General features: G+C 39.1%; 1 protein-coding gene across 1 annotated transcript; it reads right to left on the bottom strand.

Moving 5' to 3' along the window:
- Positions 1 to 515: 515 nt before the first annotated feature.
- On the bottom strand, positions 516 to 19330 carry LOC105394511 (vacuolar protein sorting-associated protein 35). Its single transcript, XM_048628227.1, has 19 exons — positions 19214 to 19330; positions 19055 to 19135; positions 18282 to 18402; positions 17612 to 17805; positions 17071 to 17199; positions 16496 to 16581; positions 10571 to 10763; positions 9896 to 10024; positions 9341 to 9445; positions 8701 to 8849; positions 8057 to 8276; positions 7557 to 7663; positions 5085 to 5253; positions 3887 to 3984; positions 3281 to 3459; positions 2077 to 2210; positions 1616 to 1702; positions 1173 to 1259; positions 516 to 773 (listed from the first exon to the last, which is right to left on the bottom strand). The coding sequence occupies exons 1-19, from the start codon at positions 19253 to 19255 to the stop codon at positions 615 to 617; spliced, it is 2469 nt and encodes an 822-aa protein (XP_048484184.1). The 5' UTR covers positions 19256 to 19330; the 3' UTR covers positions 516 to 614.
- Positions 19331 to 19636: the final 306 nt, after the last annotated feature.

The raw sequence follows: 19636 nt of genomic DNA, 5'->3' as shown, positions 1-19636 counted from the left end.
AAGAGCAACATCTACTTCTCTAGCATGCGCGGACCTTGCCCATATGGGGCAGGCATATTCGGCAGCTGAGAAGCAGAGTGCTAAGCTACTTGTTCGTAGAACTTGCGGAGAGGCGCCCCAGCTGGTAGACGTAAGCCGTCGCAGAAGGTTGTTTCGGGAGCTGACTTTCTTCTTGGTGATTTGGCAGTGAGTTTTGTACGTGAGGGATCTATCCAGGGTCACTCCGAGGTATTTTGGTGACCTTCGTTAACGTTGCGTATCGTCAACTGTCACTGTCAAAATGTAAGGCAAAGTTAGTTCCAAAAGTGACATTTGTTTTTTCCATATGTTAGGTGGAATTTCACCAAACGCTAAACGTATTTAGTAGCCTGTCATACGTCTGTCAGTTAGTACAAAATGTATTTAAAATTTGATTTAAATACGTTTAGCGATTGGTAAAAGTGATCCTTCGTGTAGATTCGTAAATAGTATCGAATCCTGTGCTCGCTGCACTGTTCTTTTTCCATATGATTGTGTAGATTCGAAAATACTATCGAATCCTGTGCTCGCGGCTCAGGTAGATACAGGGAACCCGATTCTCTAAGCAAGCACCCTAACATATTAGCTCATCAGATCTAGCTCAACACGAGTCCCTCATAGCCCAGCGAGTCCGCGTCAGGACACTCGATTCGGTTTTTAAGGTGTTGCAGCGTGTTGTGGAAATGTTTGGTAATTTGTTCCACTTCCTCTGACTGCTCGAGGTTGGCCAGCTCTTCGCGTATCTTGAGGATTACCTGGGGGGTAAAGGGTGGTTAATATTGTGATTTTCATTTTATTTTTATCACTTATTTACATGATGCCTACCTAATGGTCACCGCACATATTTTATATCCGATCCCTTTACCTTACGGGTATATGTGCGGTTACCATAAAAAGTCAGCGGCATTTGTTTGAGGGCTAATAGATAAGTAAGAGAGACCTTAGTAAAAACGATCCATAATTTTTCCTACTTTCTATTAAGGAATGATCCATATCATTCCTTAATATTCGTCCTAATTGATAAAGTGTTAATATGGCTTTAGACAGTGTAGCTAAAATATGTTTCCTCAGAGAGACAGAGTGTTATGGCGCTCCTGAGCGCGAGGCCTATATCTGGACGACTACTGGCTGGTGATGATGATGATGATACTTACGGCGTTGATGATGGGCACGTTGACGGCCTGGTTGCCTCTCTCGCGGAGTAACGCGTAGCGACCCAGCAGCTCGGCTAGTAGCTGCGCCTGTGACACAATAAATAACAATGTAAACATAGACATAACATTATTATATTGCGAAAAGAATGCACGGTTGACAAAAATCAAATGAAATATTTTTATTGTGCATTTGCTATCGAGACCAAGTGTATAGTGTAAGTTATTCTACCGTACGGAAGTGAAAACAACTGAGAATTAAACACGAATTTGTATGGTGCACGAGAGGGAAAATAAATTAGTGTAGGTAATTATAGTTTTCACAACTGAAACGGAAACATATCTAAAAACTCTGGCGTACTTTTGGCAAAGTGTACCGATATCAGATTTGTTAAAATAATCAGTATGTATACGTAAAATCATAATTAAATTGAGAAGTATTTTACCTGCACAGCTCCGTCCATGCATTGCTGCGCCACCCTAGCTCCCTTCTTCAAGCAGTCGAGCGCTCGATTCGCGTCGTTCAGTGGCCACTGTGAATAGAACAGCGATTAAGCATTATTACAGGGTCTTAAAAAGGCGTTATAAAGAAAAATACTACAACTTTTAGTTCTACATGATTCCATTCTTTTTTGTACACCTTATTACCTATTTTTCCTGTACCTCCTTTTATTTCGCATTAAGTCCACCCTTTGTACTTTTATTTGTAATATTTGTACAATAAAGAGTTAAATAAATAAATAAATGATTCTTTGACTGCTTAGGCTGCGCTGGACGAACGCACTCGGTCGTCCTCATCCAGCCACTACTGGCTACCGGTATAAGGTCGTCGATCCAGCGGACAGTTGTTCCACGCTGCTTTTGTCTGTTTGTGGTCTACACTCGAGAACTTGTATTCAGGTCATACCTCAACGGAGTCCTTGGAGCCCTTCCAGAACAGATGCGCACACAGCGCCACGGCGCGGCTCTGGTCCGGCTTCTTCAGCAGCTTGCTGGCGGCCAGAGCGCACTGCGTCCGCATCGGCTCGGCATTTTCTGCGCCTGCGGAAGGGAATGGTTTTTTTATGAGATGAGAAAAGTACGGACGTGATTACTATAATGTGACCATTACCACTTTGCACTCCCTGAGGCATGCGAGGCGAGGTGCGGGGCGAGGCCGCCACGAGTGTGACAGAGATAGAGACGTGACAGAGCGCAGTAGCCGATTTATCCCCCCATCTCGCCGCGCGCATACCTCAGGGAGTTTCATCATCACGACCCATTACGTCCCCACTGCTGGGGCACGGGTCTCCTTCCAATGAAGGAAGGGTTTTAGGCCTAGTCCACCACGCTGGCCAAGTGCGGGTTGGTGGATCCCAACACAAGCAAGCTTGTGCTGAGAGAGTTGTCGGGTAAGTGGGCAACCCGACTGTCAGATGTTTTCAAGCCGCCCGAAGGCCTCTGACTAGGCTTCACGACTGCTGCCGAAGCAGCAACCGGGACCCACGGCTTAACGTGCCGTCCGAAGCACGGAAGCGTCCAGAAAAGCACCACTTGAAATTGGTCACCCATCCAATGGCTGACCGTGTCAGTTGTTGCTTAACCTCAGCGATCAGTTACGATCACTGAGGCCCGCTCGACTACGGACGCTTCAGGGAGTGCACAGCGGTAATGGTCACACTATAACCAGATGCACCACGAACACAATAAAAGAAACGGTTGCTTTACAGTGCACAGGGTGTCCAATGGCCAAAAGGCACCAGCTCAGCGTGTCCTGTGGACAGTAAAGGCTGCGCCGCTGGTTGCTGGGCTGTTACAGCGACTCCCGTAAATTAAGGTGTATAATAAATAAATTAGGATACAAACTACTCCTGCCTTTCGCCCTACTCGACTAACGGGCTCTTATCGGAGAAGAATGGGGAGAAAAGTCCTCAGCCATCTTTCAAGCATAAGATATGCGCTTACTCTCTTATCATACGTTCATGGTTATAAAAGGCAGATGTCCTCCTAAATATAAATTCTGATCACTTATTCACCTACAGATTATAAATGGTAAATACTGTTCCACATTATGTTTCATTTCATTAATAAAGTTCTAGTTTTCTATGGTTGTGTTACTATAAATATCTCACCGAAACAGTTGATCTGCTCGAAGGTGGCAATAATCAGTGTGATGGCCGCGAGCTGCGCCTTCGAGTCCGAGATCTCGTCTTCATACAGTGAGAATGCCTGAGATAAGAACTCGTAGGCGATAGTCTCGTGGTTGGCGAAGCCGATCTCGCTTATTGCTAGTGCGCCTTGGAGGTACAGTCTGTAGGGGTGGAATAAACAATTGAAGTTAAAAAAGAGATCCAATGTTTGGCTGGCCATGGCCCGTGGCCACATTATGAAGTGAGAAATAGCCAGAATATGGAGAAAGGTAGGCTAAATCGTAGATGGCGATAATAAAACCTTCATACTACTGCAGAGCTTTTTTTATTGAAAAGCTGCAGTATGAACGTTTTACTAGCGCCATCTATGATTTAGTTGTATTTTTAATGTGCGGTCAGAAATTCTTCCATTATTCTTTGCAATGAATGACTTACATTATTATAATTTATGGTTATTATATTACAGTTTAAATGAAATCTACTTGTATACAAATGAAGAATTATCTTTCTAACTACTATATTTTCCCCATTGCAAAATTAGCGTTGCCTGACTAATACTCCACCCTGTATACAGCTACATCTACTGACCTCAGCGGCAACTCGGCGAGCTCGGCCTTCACCAGCATGCTGATGGTCTGGTGGCAGAACTGGAATATCTTCTGACACTTCTTCTCCCACATCTCATCCTGAAGAACAAAGTATAGTCGTTTGCAATAGAATCCAACAATCATGTAAACAAATATGGCGGACTGACATTGACAGCGTATTGTTTATGCCTATAGTGATGTCATAGTGTTCTAATTAGATTAAATATATAAGCCATAGACTATAAAATAAAACTAATTAAATGTAAAAAGTGTTTATTAAATCAAATTTAAATCTTCGTCTTTTTCATCATCACTATCAGAAGTGTCGCCGGTGACCGTAATTATAAATGGAACCACTGTGTCATCGCTTGCCGTGTCTAAAATGCCGTCGAGCTTTTTCATTTCTTCCTCTTCCTTTTTTCGTTTTGGTTAATTATATTAAGCTCTTGAAAATATTTTTTTATTGTATTCAAATAAAATTAAATTAAAATAATTTATTAAATTAAAATTAAAAGATAACTTCAGATTACGAACAACACTAACTTTTCAATGACTTATAGAGTTCGATGAGTAAAAAACTAAGATGACAGCTTGTCAAATACTTCGAAATTTTTACGTTGCAAATGTTTTAACAAATTTAACTTATAAATACAAGTTAAATCGTGTTGAAGATAATGTGAAAACAATGGTGCGTTCGTTGAAATCAGACTATGTTCATAATTGATCGTCAAATGTATGTGATTACGGAGTAATCGTGACAGTTTGGTTTGTTTACATGATTGTTGGATTCTATTGCAAACGACTATAAACATTTTATTATAATTATTACAAAATTATATTTGTCACATAATACGAGAAAGTGATTGATAGTGCACTAGGCTGAGAAGAGAGAATCTTTTTTTTGAGACACTGAAATATACTTACATATATATCGGGAGTACACGGGAGACTGCTCATGGGATGGCTGGGATAAATAGTAGCTTATGTGTTGCTCTAGGGTGCCAGCTTCCTACCTACCAAATTTCGTCCAAATTGGTTTAGCCGTTTTCTCGTAACAGTGCAACAAACTTGGCGTTACTATCGGCACGCGTAACGAAGCATAGTGAGCACAAAACGAATCCGATACGCCGTTAATTCAGTCAGGATTGAGGAACGCAGCCCTCAGTATCAAACCTCCTTCTTCTTCTTCTTCTTCATACCTGGTCCTTGATCTGGTGGTAGGTGAAGGCCAGTCTGTACGCGTGGAACAGCACGGGGGGCAGCGAGTGCTGCACGCGCCGCGCGCCGCCGCCCTGCAGCGCTGAGCGGGCTGTTGTGAGGATGAGGTATTGCTGGTCTGGAGAGTCGGACTTGAAGTGGTGGATTAGTCTGTGGAAGGTGAAATAGTTAATGGCTTTATCGTAGAATGCTGTATCCTTTTACAGTCAGTTGCTGATATTGCCACATACGCATATTTTGAATTTTATGCTATAGAGTTAAGGTCGAAATAAAATTATATATTTTATATCTGTCTATATGTCTATTAAAATCTTTTTTTACAGACTATAGCAGTTTACTGGTGGACGTAGGCCTCTCCCGAAGCGCGCCACAAGATGCGATAGCTTTCTGAAATTCGCTTTAAACGCACCGGTGAGTAGAGTGAATGCTTTGGATTATATAGGTATTATGTTGCATAACACACATCATAGTACAATCGTTTTTACTATGATAAAAACCACCACCAACCACCTATGATAAAGACCACAAAAGTGGTCCCAAGGATACGCCATCTAATTATAGACCCATCTCATTACTCAGTTGCCTATCAAAAGTTCTCGAAAAGCTGATAAACCAACGCCTCATATCATACCTAGAGACAAACAATTTGCTTAGCAATAGACAATACGGTTTCAGGAGAGGAAAGTCCACGGAGGACACCGTCGATGACCTAGTCAGCCTTATATGCAACTTGTTAGACAGTGGTAATGCTTGCATTGGTGTCTTCCTGGACTTGGCAAAAGCCTTTGACACAGTATCAATACCAATATTGTTAAGAAAGTTAGAATATATCGGTATAAGAGGATTACCACTTCAGTGGTTTCAATCGTATCTGAGTAATGGGAAACAAGTTGTGAGGATTGGTGAAAGCATGAGCACGGAAAGTAGGATACAATTTGGTATTCCCCAGGGCAGTATCTTAGGACCTACCTTGTTTCTGGTTTATATAAACGACATCTCGGACTTTGTCCCAGCAGACGCACAACACTTCTGTTACGCAGATGACACTGCTGTGATCTTTAGCGATGCTACTTGGGATGGCGCATTTCAGAAGGCTGAAGCTGGCTTGACGAGTCTGGGCAAATACCTTAATAGAAACCTTCTAACCTTAAATACAGACAAGACAAAATACGTCACGTTTTACAAGACTCTTGCTTCGTGTCCACCAGATACAAATGGTATTAAAGTACATTGGTGCAACTTACAAAACAATTGCCTGTGCCCGGAGATTCAAAGTACAAACACCATCAAGTATCTTGGTATTAAGATTGATAACACCTTATCTTTCAAAGCACACATACACACTCTATCGGGGAAAGTCAGAAAACTTATCAATATAATGAAACTCTTAAGGCACTGTGCTAACAAGGACCTTCTGAAATATATTTACTTAGCACTATGCCAGTCAATCATAGGATATTGCTTGCGGATCTGGGGTGGGTCGGCCAAAACACACATGATGGAAATTGAACGCGCACAACGCTCAGTTTTAAAAGTAATGTTAGGTAAACCATTTCGCTATTCCACTAATAAACTATTCGATGAATGGCAACTTCTCAGTGTTCGTCGACTTTATATTCACTTAGTCACTATACGAGTTCACAAAACTCTACGAACAAGCCCGGACTACCCAGAAATAATAAAAAAACGTGTTTATAAAATACCTACTTCATCTGTTAGTACGTCTTTTGCGAGAAGACACAGCTATTTCCTATATCCACACATTTACAACAATGTCGCCAAAGAATGTTCTCTAAAACAATTATCTGTACACGAAGTGAAACTTAAGGTAAAACGATGGTTACTAAGCCTAAATTATGATCAAACCGAGTCCATCATAACAATACAAACGTAGCGTTAAAACTATTAATATGTATTTATGTATGTATTCATAAGGATATATATGTATATCTATGTTATAACAATATTTATTTAACACACTGTCACTATCATAATATTATTTATTACACACTACATTTTTATTTTATTTTTTTTATCCCATGAAATAATGCAAAATCGCTTCCGCTTGTGACCAACATTGTCGTTCATAGCAATCAAATAGGAATAATACTCGATCGCCACGACACAGGTTCGCCTAGTGTGGGATCATCGGTAAACTATGTGAACTTATTTTAATCTACCCTCTTTGTAACTTGCTCGTATTTGTCATTTATTTTATATATATTTTTTTCTCGATGTACAATGTTACCGTAATAATTGCATGTTTGTGTATTAGTTTTAAGTTTTAATTCGTATATGAATAAATGAAATTGAATTTGATTTGAATTTGATATGAAGAAATGCATCACGGCAAAACTTGACATCTATAAATCCTATCATTTCTGAATATGTAACATTACTATGCCACCAGCTAGAACAATAATTAATTCCGTAAGTAACAGTATGTAACCGACCTGGCCAACAATCCTTGTTCCTCCATGAAGTCGTCAGGGTCTACTTCGGCCGGCTGGTCGGGCTGGTCCTTGACGAGGACATCCAGCATGCCTAGCACTGCTTCTACCTGTGTGGGAATGTTTGTGGTTAGCAAAATAACTAGAAGAAGGGTGTTCAATGAATAATAGTCTAGGTAAACTGCTTTCAACTGTGTGTGAATAGAAATTTTTAGCAAGGTAAGTAGAATAGTTAAAAGTTTTACGTTCAATAGAAACTTATAATTAGAAGAGGGGTATTTAGAAGCGTACATCTAGTTCAGTAAATACCTCGGCAGATATATGCAAAGTTGACACATATCACTTATGAAATTTTACTCCAGATCTTGATTAGAAAACAGGTTATAGCAAAAATAAGCATTTACAGACTATCGTTATTCGGTGTGTCGATGTAGATGACTCCATGACACGTGTCAATGCGTGTCATGTGCGTCACAATGGTCATATTTATTTATGTAACTTACATCCTGCGGCGTGTCGATATAAGTCCCAGTGTCCAGCACTCGCTGAGCTATGGCCGCAGCTAGCGAACTACGCCCAGAGCAGTCCAGGTGAGCTATGAGAGGCGAGTATCGCTTCAGCTTGATCAGGGTTAGTATGTCTTCGTAGTGGTTCGCTGGCAGGAGTAGTATCTTCATGAGTTCCTTGAAGGCTGGCGTGTTGTGTTGGAGGTGGGTTTTCCCGCTGTGAGAAGGAGAATACGTATGAAAGATTATACATACGGAAACATGAAAATATAGTTATAGATATAGCCGAACCACTGTGATTTCATATTGTAGATTTTAAGAGGAAGAAAACTCGTATATCCCAAGGGCGCTCTACAGGCTGGGTGACTCAGTTAAACATTCGTTTTATGTTATTTTGAATTTTCCCTAAAGTAGCAGTTATGAGAAACAAGAAACAAATGCCATTATGTAGGACCTCTTTTCTGTGACGTTATACCTACGTGACATTTATGAGCTAAAAATATAGCACAAAATTGAGATGGCCAGCCTGTGGCCTGAATTCGGGCTCTTGTGATAGAAAAGGTGCTTGGACTTCATATAATATTCTTTTGTTTAACTGAGGGGTTAATATACCAACATAAAATATATAATTATGTACTCACGAGTTAGTATGTATATCGTTGCATATAAAGTGTGTATGTGCCAACACTCTATCCACATAGGATAACTTCTCTGGATGACATCGCTGGGCTAACTTCAGTAATGCTAGTTGGAGACTCAGCATGTCTTCTGCAGGCATGTCTGTGCGACTCTGTCGGGGAAAATAGGGTTTATTAAGTTTTTTAGCATATAAATGTTTATGAAAGTACTATAAATGATCGGACTTTCATCTAGAGTTGTATCTGGCTTTCTGTATAACCTAGTAGGTATATTTTATTTACTTTTAGAAAATTCTCTAAAAAGGTACACTGGAATAGGTTTACAAAATCACATACAGTGGAACAATAGTGTTATGTATAGTCCTAGCAAAAGGTCCCCACTCAGCATTATGCTATGTATTACCTGCGTGATGGCGGCGACCTGGTCGGAGAACACCTCGAACAGCTGCACGGCCTGCTCCCGCCCATCCTCTACTGCGCTCAGTTACAAAAGGTCCCCACTCAGCATGTGCTGTATAGTTACCTGCGTGATGGCGGCGACCTGGTCGGAGAACACTTCGAACAGCTGAACGGCCTGCTCCCGCTCGTCCTCTGCCGCGCTCAGTTACAAAAGGTCCCCACTCAGCATTATGCTATGTATTACCTGGGTGATGGCGGCGACCTGGTCGGAGAACACCTCGAACAGCTGCACGGACTGCTCCTGCCCGTCCTCCATCACCACGCTGAGGTTCACGTTGCCCTCGTTCCTCTGTAAAGTCAAAGTTAAATTTGAGTTGACAGATTTTACAACTATAAAAAACAAAAAATAGGGAGTAGAGTCAATACAATATATTGGAAAGGCTAGATCTCTAAGAAGCAGAGAAAATTAATTCGTAAATGGCTTGCCACTTCGATATTCGATGAGTCGATGACACCATAAGCACACTGCTATTATCGGTATTACTTTATCACAAAAAAGCTTCAATACTTTGCAAAATATGGCAAGTTTTCCATTACATTTGATTGACAGATGCTTATGCCAGTTAGGATCGTGGCTCATGGAGGTCCATCCAGTTTCAGCCCCCCAGGGGGTCAGATAACAGCCGTGGCTATACTAGTAAAAGTCGCAATAAACAGGTCAAAACAAAGTTTCTATGGAAAAAGTTTTTTTTTCGCGACTCTTTTTGCAACACCCTGTATTATATATAGTAAATGTGACCTGGCTGAAGGAGGCCAGTCTCTCGATGAGCGCGATGACGATGTTCTTGATGTTGACGGCGGGCTGCAGCTCGGCGCAAGACTTCAGGAACGCGCTCAAGGACGCCAGGTGGAACTCGTCCGGGAACACCTGGAAAAGGAAGAAATTATGAAGAATAAGTATAAGGCTATTCGCCCACGTCAGACTTTTTGTAGGGCAGATAATCGGGTCGAAAAGAAGATTGCGAATCAGTAAGCTCACTAAAGTCAGACTTGGAACACCTGGGGATGGAGATGGATAATCAGTAAGGCTGCTCGCTCTCGTCAGACTTTTTGTAGGGCAGATAATCGGGTCGATTTATCCTCCTTGCTTAGTTATTTGCTGGCCAAGCCAGATATAAAATTGATAGAGCGACATTTGGATTTACAGTTTGGACACGAATATTAAGTTAAACCGGCGACATGATACCGAGGAATAATGACATCTTATCAGATGTCAAAGAAAAGATACAAATACATATAGACCCTGCTTAAGACTGTTCTAGACTATCATCATCGTCATTTTTTACCGATGGTGTTATATCACCTATTAATGCCCAACGCTAACTCCGGAGTAATGAGCAGTTACCCACCATCCTTACTGCTCCGACGGAGGATCATCCAGCCTACATTGACTGGTGGTCAATAGGGAGGTCACCTGTATAATGCACTCCATGAGGTACTCCTGCGCGATGGCGTCCCGGCAGCTGACCACCTGCTCCAGGATGCTGGGCAGCACGAGCCGCGTGTAGTCCTCCACCGCGGCCGTCTCCAGCTGCGAGAGACGCACCAGGTTTGTGCCCACGAGGATGCGGAGTTCGGAGCGTTCGCGTTCGCGACGCTCTTTGTCTCTGGTAGGGGAATAATAATAATAGTAGTATTTGGGGACATCTCAAACACGGTCACTTGACCGCAAAGTAAGTAGGACGGTAATATGTTACGTGTGCATTAGTTTTGTTGGACATATTTGAATTATGCCGCTTTAGAATAGGGTTTCAGAGTCACAAAAATAAGTGTCTTAGACATTAAATTGTCTGTAGTAGAGATGGAGTACAGTGATAATGATTTGGCTTAATACATTCACGTAGCTCCCAAATGGCTTGATTGATTTGAATACGGATTATTCATGTATTTGGCCTTTAAAAGATTTCCCGTGGGAATTCCGGAACAAAAAGTAGCCTATATGTATTAACTTGACTTTAACCTCTGAAATTGGCATAGTTATGTTTGCATCCAAGGGTAATTCAAAAAAAAATTCAAATTCAAAATATTTTATTTCGTAAACTTACATACTAGTTACAATAGTTGATGGGGCATCCTTTTAAGTATAAAGTACCTGTGCCAGGATACCCCGCTCTTCCATATACTAAGTACATTTTAAATAGTTTACGAGTTAATTAGTTTTAAACTATGTAGTTATTTACATTCAAATTTAGACTATAAAGATAAAGAAGATATAAAATAAAGAAAAAAGTAATTTACAAACTTTCATAAATTAGAAACTGTTTAAAATATGGTTATTATAAGGTTAGGTCAGGTTACATGTTTACAGGTAAGTTACAGGCAATCTAGGAACTCATTTATAAAACCTAATTTAACATTTTTAGATTATACTAAATTAAATAAAACTTTAGCTTCTAGCCAGCTTTACAGCTACGAGACTCATATTTGGTATGTAAATAATAATATAAATATATATATGTATAGAAAAAAATTATAAATGGAGATAAGTATATTATATATAGTAACGTTAATATATAAACACATACATGTATATATAGATTACATCAATATTCAAACGCCTACCTACAACTACTACAAGGTAATAGTTGTTAAAAATTCATTCAATAACTTTGAACAGCTCCTCCACTTCTTCATAATTTAACGTTAATAACCACTCGGTGACTTTCTTCTTCATTTCGTATAATAGCATAGGGTAGATGTTAAGTACTTTGTTTACTTTGTTGTATATAAAAACGGATTGTTTTTTGTATTGATGCATAGCAAATGTTGTTTTAACACTACAGGAAGCAACTATGTCATTCCTTCTTTTGCTTGTGGGATTGTATGTCAATGATTTATGTTTTTGCATCAGTAAGTTTAGTATGTATATCTTTCTCACAGTCAGTAATTTTGAATTATGGTATAGGTCTTGCGTAGGAAATCTATAGGGTTTAAAGTACATGACTTTTAGTAAGGATCTCTGAGCTCGTTCTAATTCAAGGAATTTTACCTTTGTAGCGCCTCCCCAAATGTAAATACAGTAAGTTAAAATGGATTGCCCCAGTGCTAAATAGATTTGATTTAGAAGATCTCGTTCAGCGACGTGTCTTAAGTTTTTAAACGTGTAAATAAGTTTTCTTATCCTACTGGTTGTTAACTCAAGATGTTGGTGCCAGGATAGTCTTTGATCTATTATAACACCGAGGTATTTAGTAAAGGCAACTTTTTCGATAGATGGACAGTCACAGTAGTTATTACCCAAACAATTACAGTCGTGTATTCTAAGGTTAGACATTTTAGGTTGTGAGCTATTATATATACCGAAGCATATGTAATTAGTTTTTGAGGTGTTTAATGTTAAAAGGTTCTGCTTTAGCCAGGTATTAACTTTTGACAAGCCAGCCTCTGCTACCTTATGTACATAATCCCAGGACTCTCCCGTAAACACCACAGCTGTGTCATCAGCATATGAGAATATGTGACCTTGCTTGATTTTATAGTTACATAAGTCATTTATATATATTAGGAATAGTGTAGGTCCTAGGACACTTCCCTGCGGGACTCCGTAGGTCACATATTGATCTTCACTAATATAATCTCCTACTTTTGTTTTTTGCCGTCGATTACAAAGATAATCCTTCATTAGCTCTAGAGGTGTGCTTCTGATACCAATTCGTTCTAATTTTCGTAGTAGAGTAGGTATAGACACAGTATCGAAGGCCTTTTTTAAGTCTAAGAAAACTGTAAGGCACTTTTTCCCCTTGTCTAATTGTTCTATAATTAATGACGTTAGATCCTTTATTGCATCATGAGTAGATCTGCCCTGTCGAAAGCCATATTGGGAGTTTGACAGTATATCATACTTGTCAAGAAATCCGATGAGTCTGCTATTTATAATTTTTTCCAGAACTTTTGAAATTGCTGTCAGAACAGAGATAGGCCTAAAATTGTTCACGTCGTTCTTGCTGCCACTTTTAAAGACTGGTGTTATTATGGATTGCTTAAGTACCGATGGGAAGACGCCCTTAGAGAAGCAAAGATTGACCAAGTGGCAAATAACAGGAATGATATGATTTTTAGCTAACTTGAGAAATCTTGTAGGGATAATATCACTACCTGGGGCACTATCCGATTTTAGGCTCATAATAATTTTTTCAACTTCGTTGACATCTGTATCAGAGAGCACAAAAGTAGTGAGGTGCGCATCAAATGAAAGAGGTGCGTTAGTGGCAAGGGCAGGGTAATGTGATTGTATATTTTCTGCCAGAACTCTGCCAACATTTACAAAAAAATCATTTACCATATTTACTGATTGCTTAGGGCACTGTGTCATCTCAAGTAATTCCGTATTACTTGTTTTATTTCGTTTTAAATTTGTAATATTTTTTATATTGTTCCATAATAGTTTTGTATTTTTTATTGAATTTGTAAGTTGTGTTTTATCATATTTACGTTTTAATTTTTTTATTAAATTATTACAGTAGTTACGGTATCTTTTGTAAGTTACATTAAGTATTTGATCAAATGGGTTGTTTTTAGCTCTTTTTTGCATTTTGTTCCTGTTCCTTATGCAGCGCAGAATGCCAGGAGTAATCCATGGTTTAATAGTGCGACTAGATTTTGGTATTGTTTTTATAGTAGTATGTTCCTGTAGGGATTCATTAATTTTATAAACAAGTAGCTCTACCAGGGCATTCGGGTCTTCACAGAAGAGAAGGTCGGATATATTTTTATTGGCTATGCTATCTAGCGCTTTATCAAAGTTTACATAGGTTTTAGTTTTAGGACATTTATTCGTTTGTTTTGTTTTCGAAATACTGGTTAATATTGTTTTATGATCTGTGATAGTAGTGTTTAAGACAGCGATCTTGGCATTTGTTTTCCTTTTATTTAGTTTTATGATAACATGATCTAGACAGTTCCTTAGCCTGGTAGGAAGTAAGTGGCCGGGTAAGAGACCATATGTTGATAGCATGTTAAGATATGTATGTCGGTTGTTTCTCTCAAAGGTTGTGTCATCTATTCTACTTATTATATTTATATTAATATCACCCGTAATGATAATATTGCTATGACCTTTAATGCTATCGAGGTGAGTACGGAGTGATTCAATAAATTTTTCTGCATTTCGGTTTGACGGTGATCTATAGATACCTAATATAGTGTAATTAAATATTTCTAATTGTAAACAGGATGCATGTATCATTTTTATTTCTTTCACTTTAACTTTAAGATTATTTTTAGAAAAAATTACCACTCCATCATTTTGGTTCATGTTATGAATAGTGGAAAAAGATGAGTAATTTTGAATCTGAGGAATTGGCTTTTTGCAGTCCAAACGGCATTCTGTCAAAATCAAGATATCAGGTTCGAATTCTAGGGGAGCTAATGTAACTTGTAAATCATCCGTATTTTTGTAAACACTCGTGATGTTTTGTGTAATAATAGTTAGATCATTATTTTGTATTTTAATATGTCGATTTAAGTCTTCAATGTTGCAGGTAACAGAGCTTGCAATCTCTATTCCGTCTATCTCTTTCAATGTGGTTAAGTTACTATCCATAAATAAATTTCAAAATAGGAATGAGTATCTTTACAAAAACAAGTAGGTGATACATGTTATCAAAGTAAACGTTGTGTGCTATTGTCATCAGGACAGGTAACAGGACAGATGAGTGGGGCTGTATGGGGGCATTCGTTATTGATAGTTTATTGTGATATAATATTATAATATTTTGTATATATAGTAGATTTAAGATAATACGTAGTACTGTGCATACAGTGATGTGGGGGGAGTTGATATGAGTAAGTTGTGGCCATGATATATTATGCAACAGTTCACGGAGAGTTTTGTTTATACATATATAGGTCAGGCGCAAGTATAGGATGACATAGTATAGGTGTAGATATAGTCATTTTCCACTGTTGAACAATTGCTGGACATGAATTTCACTTTTAATCAATATAATGGGGGAAATTTCGTCTTTTCTAACATACACCTTACCATAGGAGGTCCAGCAAAACTTATACATTTTGGACTTGACGAGGTCCCTTCCAAGAAAATGCAGGCGGGATGCTTTGGCAGTCAGGTTTTCCGTTATATAGATGGGTGAGTCTACAGATGTAGGGATGCCAAGGTGTTTTGCACAGAGTTTTGACTTGTGTTTGATATTAAACGCCTTACTCATCTTCAGTATGTCATTTTTTATTAAGGTAGAGGATGTCTCAACGATGATGGGTGTGTTTGAAACTCCTTCTTTTTTCCCGTGGACCCTGTAAATATCTTTAATATCAGTCTTATTGAGGTCGCAGCCTATAGTTTTTGAGAGAGTCGTAGCCATGTCGATCAAATCTTCCTTCGTCTCATTTTTAGCTTTTGGCACATTTTTCATTTCAAAACTGGTTTTCCTCATGCTTTTCTGCATATCCTCCATCTTCTCCTCCAGTACAGCAATGTATTTTCTATCCTCTTGGGCCTGAATTTGCAATTTTTCAATACTTTTCTTGTATTCTTCATTTTGTTGTGATAGAAATGCAATGGAACTCTCAATGTTTATATTAGTTTTTTGTATGTCCGTTAAGGTTGGGGCAATTTTTTTTAATTCATCTCCTTGCGAGGTTCGTAAAGATGAGATCAATTCCCTTATTTCCTCTTTAAATTTTAAGAATTCAGCCATAAAATCTTCTTCATCTTCGCGTTTCCTTTTAATTCGAGAGATGAACGCTCGCTGGGGTGTAGCGCAAACACCTTGGTCCATCGAACTAACGTCCGTTTCTGAGAGAGATTTGTTCATGTTTTTTTCCATATTCAAGTAGATAGATTTTAGGTATATCTAGTGCTAGGTAGGTAGCTAGACTTCTTGCCTGCGGTGTAAGAGTTTCCTTATTATCTAGTCAGCAGTTCCTTCAAATAGCAGCGAGTTAAACAGCGGCCTATTTTGAGCGGGCGAATTCAACTTGCAGATCGCTGATGTGACGTCACCAAAGACAGAAATCCCGCTCGCTCGCGCTACCAGGGACACATACGGTATTAGGAGTTGTCGCAGAACCGGTAGCCGGTGGGCGTGGCTTCCGCGTAATGAGCTGTCAATCAACCGTGGCTACTCACGCGTCGCACAGTCGCACGCCGCTAGACTTCTTCTTGAGTTATGCACTCCTATTATATTTGCTTATTTAATTTCCAAATAATAACTCCAATTTATTTATTTAGGGCAATAAATCGTCTGATACACGTTCACACTTGAGAGCGGTCCGGGGGGAAGAGGAAAAAAATAAAGAAGGGTAAAAAATATCAAAACAAAAAGGGCAATTGTTTCCTGTATTCTGATGGCAATGAAATAAAAATAAATCATTTGCTTACCTAGAGTGTCCCTGGTGCTGCATTCTGACCCACAGCTTGTTCATCTCCGCAAAGTTCATCAGGACGAAGTCTATGGCATCCTTCACCTAATAGAACAAAAATAAAACAATATTTGAAATTTCAGATACTAGGCATAGGTTTCTGTTACTAATATTTATTTACATAACTTATTTCTATAATTTAACTAATATCATAAATGCGAAAGTAACTGTGTGTCTGTTACTCTATCACGCCAAAACTGCTGAACGGATTTGAATGAAATTTGGTATACATATGGTCTAGACCCTGAGAAAGAACATACTACTTTTTATCCCGGAATTACCACGGGAAATCTTTTAAGGCGAAGAAAGCTCGCGGGAACAGCTAGTGTGTCATAATGGCAACCAGCTTCATCCCTCCAAAACTCGCCTTTCGATGATAAAATATGACTCGAATTTCGCCTTCTTAAATCTAGATTTAGTGTTAAACCTCGATCTATATATATGGATTGACGTTTCTTAAATTGACATTTGACACTAAATCTAGATTTAAGATTATTGTACAAAAAAGTCGCCACCAAGAAGAAGAAAACTCACGGTGCCTTCGCTGTCATGAGCCGGCTCGGCCGTGTCCGGCAGCACGTTGCGAGTGCACTGCAGTAAGTAGTTGCGCAGGAACAGGCCGCGGAGGGGGTGCTGGACGCCGCGACACATTTCTACTAGGTCCTGTAAGATAAACAAAACTCTGTGTGTAAAGGATGCAAAATAAGGGATGCTTCACCAGAGAGATCCTATTGTATGGGCGAAATTATGTGAGTTTATACATATGTTTGTTAGTCTTTCATGAGAGTGATTGGTACGCATATAGAAAGATGATATGCTGGATTTTCTGGAATCCTATGGAAAAAACTTTGAAGGGGGAGACAGTAGCAGATTGTATATGTTAAAGAAAGTGTAATAAAGAGTAGGTGTCCACTTGTTCACCCTTTTGCATGCTGCACTGACGACTGGTTAGATTTTAGGACAGATTGTTGTGTGTGACTCTCAGTCTAATAGCATCCAATTCCAGCAAGATGATGATGATACTAGGTGTTCCATTATTTTATCCTATACAACTGTATATCCAAAAACAACATACCTTCAAAAGGTCCCTCCTCAAGTTAGAGTTAGTCTTGATGTACACCAGCCCAACAGTAATTAGAAGGTACAATCGCGGCACGATGTTGCCAGCATACTGCACCAGCTCGTATAGATCCGCCACTTTCCGCCCCTTCTGGAACTCTTCTAGGAGGTACAGCTCTAGGTGACGCAGCTCGTCTGTTATTGCCATGTCTGGTTAAGAGTTAAGGTGTAGAATTGTATGAACAGTTACATTTTGCATAGAGATTATTGGATCTTTGAATGCTTAATTTGCTTCAAATTTAATGAATGCACTTTCATAATAAACTCTTAAAAGGGAACATGTGGTAATGTTATTAATGTAAATGTATTCAATAGTTCTGCTTTTTTTAGGTCAAAAATTTTATCATGTCCCCACTGCTGGGGCACGGGTCTCCCTCCAATGAAGGAAGGGTTTTAGGCCTAAAATTCCATTAATTTGTACATATGCAACATAATACTTGACTAGCACTGAGTTGCAGAAAGGGACTTTAAGCTAATGTCGACCTTAAATTTATAGCTGCCTTGCTTTGACAGTATACGGACAGAAAGAGACATGCATAGATTTAATGCCGACATTAGCTTAATGTTCCTCTCTGCAACTCAGCATAGGTCCTGCAAGCTAAAATACTCCTAATGTCAAAGGATACAGAGCTCATAGTAGCTCTTCGGTGACAACAGGGAAGTCCGCAGTTCCCCGAGCATGGTGGATGCATGCTTCAGGGCGTCCATCAGCTTGGACTTGTCCAGGCATCGCTTCATCTGGAATGCCTGGAAAACAAACAAGAATGTTATTAAATTATTTGTAATTAAAAATTGAATCTATATTTACATACATACATTTTGCAATTAGCAATTATAAAAATATGAATTTTTCACCACACCAATCTGATACTTACTAAAATCCAGAGGCATATGTATGTCCAAGGATATTTATACGGAAACATGTATTATTTGAGTAATTCTGGCACCACACTTGGATATTTGTATTTGCTATTGGATGTTTGCTGTATTTGCCAAATACCAAAAATGCAGGAAAATCAGGAATAATTATGGCTGACCATACATGGCAGTTTGGGCAAAAACGCGAATATGAATATCCAGGTGAAGTCATAGCAATTATAATAACTTAGATACGAAGTAAAATATTAATAGATATTATAAAACTACCTACCTTAAAAGATAAAAAATATTTTCTAGGTCACCGCCGTCGTTTGGCAGGGTTCCCAAGAGGCTGGCCGCATTGCCCCGCTGAATGGCGAGGCTTATCCTTTGTCCTAGGTATGTGCCAGCCCTTTGGTCGCCGGAGGCGTCGATGAGTCGTAGCATAAATTAATCACGTAGAAATCTTAAAAAGACCTCAGACAGTGTGCTACTACCTACTAGACCGCATGAGTAAAGCTTGAGTAAAGATGCAAATTACCTGAACTTTGACAACATTAAGAGCCTCATCCAGCAGCTTCTCCTGCTCCTCCACCGGTGACGCCTGGTTCGTCATCTGTGCCTGCACATAAACAAACGCACGTTAATGTAAAACAAACGATTCAACAGCCAAAATCCCGTGTTACAAGATCAGACTAACTTGAGACCAAATATAGATGAAAGGACTACTAATCGTGTCCATGTTTGCACTGATTATAGGTAAACACCGTAGCTGAAGAAAGCTAAAAGTAAATTAACGCACCTGCAACGTGTATTATCACCGAAATTAACAAAGAAATCTGTTGATAAGAAAATTATTACAAAATTTTGTGGGTGTTGTTGACAGAGTTTTTGACACTTTGTTGAACTACAATATTACCTACTCTGTGACACTTTGACCACAGAATAATTTTGTGTTTTTTGACATATGTGAAATTGTTACCAGACGAAAAATATTACGGCTAGACTAACAAAGGTGAAGTGGATAGGCTAGTAGAGTAAAATAAGCCAACCACAGAGTAGTTTTCATTATGATAAATATGAAACTGAAATGTCAAAACAGAAAACACTTCGTGATTGTACC

The sequence above is a fragment of the Plutella xylostella genome, chromosome 20 (assembly GCF_932276165.1).
Source record: "Plutella xylostella chromosome 20, ilPluXylo3.1, whole genome shotgun sequence".
In the NCBI taxonomy this organism is placed as follows: Eukaryota; Metazoa; Arthropoda; class Insecta; order Lepidoptera; family Plutellidae; genus Plutella; species Plutella xylostella.
Note: the sequence above shows the minus strand (reverse complement) of the source record. Positions and strands in the feature narration are given on the sequence as shown.

Excerpts from the sequence above, each read along its gene's own strand:
- LOC105394511 (XM_048628227.1), bottom strand. The coding sequence starts at position 19,255 with ATGGACACGATTAGTAGTCCTTTCATCTATATTTGGTCTCAA. Across the intron at positions 17,200-17,611 it reads TGAGGAGGGACCTTTTGAAG|GACCTAGTAGAAATGTGTCG; the intron begins GTATGTTGTTTT and ends TTTATCTTACAG. Across the intron at positions 8,277-8,700 it reads AACGATATACATACTAACTC|CGGGAAAACCCACCTCCAAC; the intron begins GTGAGTACATAA and ends TCCTTCTCACAG.